Source organism: Pogoniulus pusillus, chromosome 24 (genome assembly GCF_015220805.1).
Source record: "Pogoniulus pusillus isolate bPogPus1 chromosome 24, bPogPus1.pri, whole genome shotgun sequence".
Taxonomy (NCBI): Eukaryota; Metazoa; Chordata; class Aves; order Piciformes; family Lybiidae; genus Pogoniulus; species Pogoniulus pusillus.
The window spans coordinates 15,029,383-15,038,843 of NC_087287.1; the positions used below are offsets into that span (position 1 = coordinate 15,029,383).

General features: G+C 36.8%; 1 protein-coding gene across 7 annotated transcripts in view; it reads left to right on the forward strand.

Moving 5' to 3' along the window:
• USP47 (ubiquitin specific peptidase 47) overlaps positions 1-9,461 on the forward strand; it is a 47,624-nt gene that overhangs the window by 36,082 nt on the left and 2,081 nt on the right. For all 7 annotated transcript variants that reach the window (XM_064163753.1, XM_064163751.1, XM_064163755.1 and 4 more), the window contains 9 exons: positions 303-422; positions 1,607-2,384; positions 4,192-4,367; positions 4,546-4,626; positions 5,708-5,823; positions 7,080-7,198; positions 7,754-7,884; positions 8,958-9,005; positions 9,093-9,223. In XM_064163753.1, the coding sequence (XP_064019823.1) occupies positions 303-422; positions 1,607-2,384; positions 4,192-4,367; positions 4,546-4,626; positions 5,708-5,823; positions 7,080-7,198; positions 7,754-7,884; positions 8,958-9,005; positions 9,093-9,223 (1,700 nt within the window). The remainder of the gene's footprint in view (positions 1-302; positions 423-1,606; positions 2,385-4,191; positions 4,368-4,545; positions 4,627-5,707; positions 5,824-7,079; positions 7,199-7,753; positions 7,885-8,957; positions 9,006-9,092; positions 9,224-9,461) is intronic.

The window sequence follows — 9,461 nt, forward strand, 5'->3', positions numbered from 1 at the left end:
CAGTTAGTAACCTGAACCCTCCCCACTGAATAGCCAATCAGTGCCAAACCAATTCTTTATTATTACCAGTCATTAACCATTTACCAGTTCTCTGCAAACCCAAACCATTTTAGTCTGCTGACCTAACATTGGTACATAATAAAGGATGGAAGAAAGGAACTGGGACTGAAAAGTTAAAAGAGGTTTTCTCCCGTGATGTCTTATGCAATTTATAAATCATTTTGCTCTCTTCAAAAATGCAATTCCAGTGTTTGAAATGAGCTGTGATGTGCATGTTAGTTCCTGCCAATGTCTTATTTTAGGCTACAAACCTTCCTGCTGAAACTATGCGAGTAGTATTAGAACGTTGCTACAATGACTTGCGTCTTCTCAACGTCTCCAGCAAAACGCTGAAAGCTGAAGGCTTTTTTAGAAGCAACAAGGTACATGCTTGTGTTTATGTGCTAATTTCATGTATTTGTGCACTGTGTTGTAAAAGGCATGGATAGCTATATAGTGTTCATAACATATCACAGTCACACTTTGTGGTTTTTTAACTAGCAAATACTGTGATGCTGATACTGTAAACTCTATATGAAGCAAAGGGTATATAATGTGGTAGAGCAGATTCAGAATTAGACATCTGAGTGATACTCAGTTGTTCAAACGATGGTGAAGTTAACAATGTCATGATAGAGATCTTTAAAATTCAACCTTTTCTAGGGAACAGAGGTTGGCTTATTAGTATGAAACCTGACTAAATTGTTTTCTAAAGCTTCTGAACAGCTGTGCTTGCTCTCAGCATTAATGTATCTCAAAACTAAAAGTAACTTTTGGTGGGTTTTTCTTAAACTCGGTAATTTTTACTTTCCACATTGCCCTCAACCAAATGAATATTATTTTTTTCCCAAAAGACTTCTAATAAGTGTCTCAAATAATAGTTGTGTAGGGAAAATACAAAAAAAGAGTAGCTGAGTAATTAAATAACATCTGTAGCATTGCCCTTTATACATTATTCATCATTTAGGACATCTTGCACATTCTCGTCTCTGAAATTTAACCTCAAGAACACCCTGTGCTTGATGAAGAAAGATTAGTGAAAGCTTTGGCTTACAGCTAAGCAAAACAATGGCATTGCTTTGTTATTTGGTCACTTGGAGTTCTTTTGCATTCACTTCATCACTACAACACGGTGGCCTTTGAGAAGAGGAAAAGGAGAAATTATGTTCCAATTTGTACTATTGCTTATTCATATATGCATTTATAGATTTCTTATTTATGATGCTATATGGGAAAGTTTACAAGCTGTAGCTAAGAGGCTCAGTACTCCCTCTGCTGGTGTACAGGGGAAAGGTGCACATGAAGTGATGTAGTTCAGTGTTTACTGCAGTTGGTCAGTCTGGTTACAGTTTGCTCCAATCTTAACTTCTTTATAAAATGAAGGGAAAATGATGTAATTACTGAAATACACACTCTTTAGTCTGTCTTTTGCTAATCATGTATTTAATTTTTTGTTATATAAAAGATACTTCATAGTGACATAATTTTTGATATGTGCTCAGTCCTCTCTGTTTGCTCCTGTTGCTTTTACTTTTATCTAAAATAACCATTGTTCTTTTCTGTTCAGGTGTTTATTGAAAGCTCAGAGTCTTTAGATCGTCATGTGGCATACACAGATTCTCATTTATGGAAGCTTTTGGATCGCCATGCAAATACAATCAGACTGTATGTTTCATTACCAGAGCAGTCACCTGGACCTCAATTCAGACGAACAGTTTATCAGAAGTCTAGTGGAGATACAGGCAACTTGGATGAAGCCTGTGAAAGAATAAAAGGACCTGTAGGTAATATGAAATCTGTAGAGGCAATTCTGGAAGAAAGCACTGAAAAGCTTAAAAGCTTGTCCCTTCAGCAGCAGCAAGAGGGGGATAACGGAGACAGCAGCAAAAGCACCGAAGCCAGTGATTTTGAAAATATTGAATCGCCTTTAAATGAAATAGACTCTTCAGCATCAGCAGAAAACAGAGAACTTGAAAACCAAATTCAGATTTCTGATCCAGAAAATCTCCAGTCTGAGGAACGGTCAGATTCAGATGTAAATAACGACAGGAGTACAAGTTCAGTAGACAGCGATATCCTCAGCTCCAGTCATAGCAGTGATACTTTATGCAATGTGGACAATGCCCCACTTCCTTTGGCCAATGGACTTGATTCTCACAGTATCACAAGTAGTAGGCGCTCAAAAGCAAATCAAGGGAAAAAAGAAACGTGGGACACAGCAGAAGAAGATTCTGGAACAGACAGTGAATATGACGAAAGTGGAAAGAGTAGAGGAGAAGCACAATATATGTATTTTAAGGCAGAACCCTATGCGGCAGATGAAGGTTCAGGAGAAGGGCAAAAATGTATGTATGCTTTAAGTGCCTTAAAATAATGCACACTTTGTTACTATTTAATTCCTACACTGTCTTAAGGAGGCTAAGGCCAGGATCAAAAACTTGGTGGCCTGTCAAACCCAGTGAAAGTACAAAGATGGCATGTGGTGTCGCAGTCAGCAAGGATCTAGCCTAATTTTGCTCTTGTAATGTATGACTGTATATCTGAACAGTGTCTTGCTCTTTAGTTTGTTTTGCTTGGGGGTTTTGTGGGGTTTTTGTTTCTTTCAATGAGAAACTACTATGTCTGTGATACTTTTATTTCCTAGTACTGAAAGTATTTTCTGAAGAGCAAGCTGAATTGTCTTCTAGTGAAAGGGAAAGAGTTGCATCTGATCATGAGGACGGTTCACCTGTTTCAGAATGCAGTTATTTACTGTGGTTCACAGCAGTAGCTGTTATCATTTGCATTAACAAACCAGGAAACTCCTGGTCATTTCACTGTACTTGATACAGATATTTGGACTGTACTTGATAGTGAGCATTTAATTCAGTAGACTGTTGCTTTTCATTGGCTGAACTACAGTGAGTACAATCAAGAGTGTGGCTGATGTGAAAATGTCCAAACAAGTTCAGTGTAAGTGGTATATTATCAGAAATCATTTAAACAATGCTCAGTACCTGCATGTGTTTTGTGACTAACAGAGGAGTAATTAAACAATAACAGAACATAAAATAAATAGTCCAGTCCAGAAATTCTGGTATAGTAATAATTGATAGAGAGTAAAAGTCTGTTTTTCTGACTCTTTTTTGAACAAATATTTTCAGTTAAAAACCACAGAAATGTAATTGCAGCTGCTAGAGTTTTTTTAAAAAATACTTTAGCCTGAAAGAATCTTTCTTTGGAGCTAGTATTGAACTAATTTTCTTTTTCACTTTCTTTGTTGGGTTTGTTTTTTGATTTTTTTTTTTTTTTTTGGTAGGACTAGTTGCATGCAAGAATTATTTGTTTACAGTACTTCTGAGGCTTTCATAGTATGCTGTATAAATGGTTATCCTGAGGGGAAGGCTTTTATGGATTTTATTATGACAACATGAGGTTGTTTATAATTAAAATTACTCAATTTGCTCAGTTAAATTGTAAGTAGCAAGGGTTTTTTTTATTCTAATGAGTCAGAAAACAATATCATCATAGCTTGTTGTGTAGTTCAAATTATGTTTATTAAGAAACATGACTTGTAAAGAAACTATTCACTTTCCAGAGGCTTTTCCTCAACTAATAATTTATTTCCTGGAAAAGTCCTTTTAATTTGACTTGAGTTTGCTTTGTGATGTTCTGTGGCCTTCAAGAACACAGAGTTAACTAAATTTTTTTAATCCTGATAGCCACGATGAAAAAAAAGTTTGGGTGGCATGTGCCTGGCCACCATAACTCAGAAGCACTTCTCTCTCTTGCTTGAGGCAGAGGAAACATGGATTGTCTGCAAACATTCCTTCTGATTCTCTCCTAAATGTTGTCTTACTGAGTGGAGAAGATATTTTGCTTGACTGCATCACTACTTCACTGAATGCAAAATCAAACTGTTTGCAGCTGCTTTGTCTTCTTGCAATATCTACCCATGAAGACAATTCAGCAAAGTTCTTAAAGGTTGCAGTAACACCCTCAGCTCAAATGTCAGTGTGATCATTAACTAGAACTCTGACTTTGCAGTACTGTCAGATTGCTGCAAATTATAACTTGCCAGTGTATGGAGGTAATATACTAGAGTGACTTCTTTTTTCTTATTTTTTGAAAGCATGGTATTTCATGCCACTTTTAATCTCTGCTTTTGTTTAGGGCTCATGGTGCATGTTGATAAAAGAATTACACTGTCTGCCTTCAAGCAACAATTGGAGCCTTTTGTCGGAGTTCCATCTTCTCACTTCAAAGTCTTTAGAGTCTATGCCAGCAATCAAGAGTTTGAGAGTGTCCGGCTGAATGAGACACTTTCATCATTTTCTGATGACAATAAGGTTATTCAGAAGTTGTTTTAAATCGTTAAAATATATTACTACAATATACACAAACTTAAGAACTTAATTTACAACCTTTTGTTAACTTGCCAGGTGAAATTGTCGACATTGGTCTTGATAATGTTACAAAATGTAATTCTGCTTTTCAGTTCTGATAGATACTGCTTTTGCTTTCTAGATAACTATTAGACTTGGAAGAGCCCTTAAAAAGGGTGAATACAGAGTCAAAGTTTATCAGCTTCTGGTAAATGAGCCAGAGGTAAGATGTTCAGCACTTCAAGACTGAAAATATGTTTATGTGCCTTGTTTTTTCTTTGAGATCTGGGGTGGTGGTGGGGAAGGTCCCTCTTGTCTCTGCATTTTCCTGCAAGCTTTCCAGGATTTAGAAAGGGAACTTGAGATTATTTCTGGTTATTCTGTTCCAAGTATGCAATCGTAATGTCATCTACAGTATCTTTTATGTCTCTCTTTTTGCAATTTAAATGGAAGACAAATGAAAATTGTTTTGTTTTCCTTAAACATAGGTAAGTCATGTAGAATTCTTCCTGAACAAGAAGCCAGGTTTGCTCATGTTTGCAGTTTCAGTAGTACCATACTGATACCATTTATCACATTCATGCTCTGCTGACAGTGCTTATTAGAATGGCTAGCTGGGTGATAGTCCTCTCAGCATAAGAGAAGATGAAAACAAAATTGTCTTCCTTGTATCTGACGTGCTTGTTGTACCTTGTATGACACAAAATATATGAAAGTGATTTCACTACATAGAGTGTAGTCTTTAGAAATTGGCTTTGTACACACCTTAATTTCTGATTTTATTTTTTCCAGACCAAACTGCAGAATACATATTAATAACAGATAAGCATAAGAGACTGAAACTGAACTTCTAGAGCTGGGAGTAAGATAAATTTAACAATAACTTCCAGTCATTAAGTCCTGCTCTTTTTCTTTTCCATTTTTTTTTTAAAGGGTAGGAGACAATTTTAAATGTCGTAAACTTTAAGATAACACTTAAGCAAAAAAAGTGGCATTTTTATTATCATCTGATTTATTTTAATTGAAACTCTCCTTTCAATTGTTTTGAGCATTAAAATATTAGGGGCAACTAATAACACAGACACAAGAGTATTTTTGTAGTGACATAAATTCAGAATGTTTGGCTGGTCAAAGGGTTACTGCTACAGAAATTAGTTAAACCTAATTTTAATTACTTTGTTGCTTGCCTTGCTTATGAAAAGAGTTCTGATGGTCATTTGGCTGTGTGGATGGGACTGGTCACAGAACATGACAGCGAGACTATTCAAAACCTTCTCTTAATCAGCTTGTACTTCTGTTCACAGCCATGCAAGTTTCTTCTAGACGCGGTTTTTGCTAAAGGAATGACTGTCCGGCAGTCCAAAGAGGAACTGCTTCCTCAGCTTCGAGAGCAGTGCGGCCTGGACTTGACAATTGACAGGTAGAAAGACTGAATCCATTGAAGTTACCTGAGTAAATACTACTTGAGAATATGGTGGATTTTCTCTTGTGGAGAAAGCAAGTTATGAAAGGAGCAGAAATAAGTTATTGTGGGTTTTGGACCACATTGCTAATGCAAACAGTGATTTAGTAATTCTTGGCTTTTGTCTTGCATAAAATGACATAGGGAATAATATTTTCATAGAATTGCCAGAGTGCAAAATGTTTGCCAGTTCAGGTCTGAGCAGATTTGGTCTCTCCAGGGGTAATTTTCTTCAGAAGACAGAGCATTAAGTAAATCGGCTCACAAAAGAGCTACCTTCTCTCTAGGTCCAGACCCAGTGTATATCACAGCAGCAAACTGCCTGGTGCATTGTCCTAGGGTGTGCATACAGCAATGATCCCATTCCGGCTTCCCTTTACCCACTATCACTTATCAAGGCTGAAGTTGCTTTGGCGCCTTGAATGCATGTTCTGTCCATGGTTGGTTACATGAGATGTGTGCTTATAGCTGACACTCTGCTTGCTGGAGTTGCGTGGTAAGCAGACTCAGGATGCTTTTCACATATGCTTAAACCTGTGCTGGAGCAAAACACTGAAAATCAAGTGCTAGCCCTGAGAAAAGTAGTAGAAACTTCAATCTGGACCAGGTTTCTCTCTCTTCCTTACAATGACTAGATCAAAAGACTTTTTTGGCTGCTGTGCTTGTTCCCTAGTGCCCTATAATTATCAGCCATATCACAGAATTTACACCTGCTTTTGCGTGGAGAAAGCCTTACAACTAGTTTTGTACTTGTGTTTAATCTCAGTTGTTTATACCTTAATATACCTCCATACCTAAACTAAAGCTCATGCTGTTACAGTGACTGGATTGATCATCAGAACCAAGTATTTATATTGGACACCAGTTCTATTGCTCCCTTCTTCCTCACTTCCATCAAAAAAATCCAAATCAGCAAAATTGTCAGCAGTGTTTGGGACTACCTGTTTTCTTTTGCTAAATAGGAAACTTTTTTCTTCTTCAATCCCTACATATTTCTTGTACTGAACAAGCACAACACTGGCTTGGTTTCCTTGCACCCATAAATGACTTGGCACTAAGAGCCAGAGTCATACCTTGCTGTCAGGATTATGTCAAAATGTTAGTTGTTCACATTAAATCCAATCCACTTTTGCATAAAGGTATCTCAATTTTGAGTGGTATCTCAATTTTGTCAGAAAATACTCCAGGTTAATCTCTTCATGGTGTATTTACAGGTTTCGCCTGCGAAAGAAAACTTGGAAGAACCCAGGCACTGTGTTTCTGGATTATCATATCTATGAAGAAGATATCAATATTTCCAGCAACTGGGAGGTCTTCTTAGAAATACTTGATGGTAATGATAGTAGTGCAAGGCAAAGTAAAGATAGTGTCAGAAAATGGATTTTCTCTTCATTTTTTTTCCTTAGCATTTCTAACATTTTAATGACATTGTATTAAAAATAGAAGCAAAACAAGTTAATAAAACCTCTTCATGAAGCTGGGGGGGAGATTGTTTTGTAGGTTTATTGGGAGCTTTAGGACATACGGTAGTACCATAGGTAGGGGATTTTTTGGCATGTTTGTTTTCATTGTACATAAAAAACTGCAGGAATACCTGTATGTTAGGCTTTTCTTTGTATTTAACTTTTGGACTAGTATTGCTGGTGTTGGTAGTTAGCTGAAATCTGTGTGTATACAAATACTACATAGATAACTTGGTTTTACAACCAGTGCAGCTGTTCAGCCATTTAGTAGGTTTCAGACAGGAGTGGAAAAAACCCTCCTTTTTTTGTCATGAAGTGCTAAATTTTGTAAGAAACTTTATTGATCAAAAAAAATTGGAATAAAATGTTAGAGAGCAGATTAACATCAGAGAGACAATGTAATACATTTTTCTTTTCTTTCCTAGGAGCAGAAAAGATGAAATCAATGTCACAGCTTGCTGTTTTATCAAGGCGATGGAGGCCATCAGAGATGAAACTAGATTCTTTCCAGGAAGTAGTACTAGAAAGCAGCAGCGTTGAAGAATTAAAAGAAAAGGTAAAATAATGCAAGTTTCCTGTGGTATCTCAGAGCTTTATTGATATCCTCTGTGGGAAGCACAGAGCTGTAATAGCTGCATGGTGACTTTTTATCACCAGAAACTGAGAACTTGTTCCATGTCATTATCAAAGCCATATGGATTACAGATTTGCTTCTCAGTTTCATGTAGTGGTGTGGTATCAAAACGTTCATGTGAATACATACCCCAAAAAAAGTGTTATCTTAAAGTTTATAGAAGTGTAAAATTGTCTCCTACCCTTTAAAAAAAAAGGAAAAGCTGAACTATTTTGGCTTTGGTTCTTCTCCAGCCACTATTTTGATGCTCCAAAATACCAAAGTTTTCAGCCTCTTCCTGCTTGAATTTGGCTACAGGTTCTTGAATGCAGTCTTCAAGATTTCCTGTTTGCTTGTATTTGGAGAAAAAGTTGCCTCTTGTTTTCTTTTCTTAAATATGGATGTGCAAGGACCAAGTTCATCAGCATTCTCTTTGAGAGACCTTAATCTTTGTACCTCTACCAGTAATACATTTGAATATGACACATCTGTAGTACCAGATGTGTTCAGCAAGCCCTTCTAAAGAGGAAACCTCTTCAGATTTAGGGAAAATAAGCAGATAGAGATAAACACAAACTGAAGTTAGTGTCTGTATTGCCATGGAGACAAGACTGCAGCCTGTGCTTGAGTTAAGAGCAATGCAATGATGAGCCTGTGTGCACCCTGAGACTACTCAGCAAAGGAAATAGCTCCATGTTGCTGGAGATCCTCTGACAGGTGCAGAGGAGGCAGTTGCAAGGGGGAAGAGCAGGCGGTGGTGCCTGGCAGGAAATGTTGGGGTTGTTACAGTGGGAAGTGCGGTGTTGTAGAGATGGGTTTTAATATCACTTTTGACACATTAATAACTTCAGAAAAGTCAAAACTTTGTATCTTGTCACCGTCCTTTTGTACTAATACTTTGGATTGTTGGAGGACTTTTAACTGACTTCTACATTTGGCAGGTCTAGTCACTTTATATAGATACTGTGTGAGGTTATGGAATAATACTAAATCTGCCATTTTTCTTCACTTTACAGCTGAGTGAAGTAAGTGGAATACCTGTAGAAAACATAGAATTTGCAAAGGTAAGTAAGATTTTTGTCTTTTTTTACATTTTAATGGCATGGATGCCTGTTTATGAGTTTATTTGCTAAGTAATGACTTCTTCTCAGGGCAGAGGAACATTTCCATGCGACATTTCCATACTAGAGATTCACCAGGACTTGGACTGGAATCCTAAAGTGTCTACATTGAATGTCTGGCCTCTATATATTTGTGATGATGGTGCAGTAATATTTTATAGGTATGTATGTTACTGCATTATAATAAACTATGCAAAAAAATCTGTGTATAAGATTTGCAGTATGAAGTAATCAGTAGAAACATAGAAATACTCCTGTCTTTTAAAGGGTTTAATACAGTAAATTGAAAAGTTTGTGCTCTTCAGCTTCCTAAAAAATTGGATATTAATGAAGTTTATTGTTTAAGAAAGCAAACTGCACTCTTTTACTCAGTCCTTCTTCCCAAACTATTGAAAATAA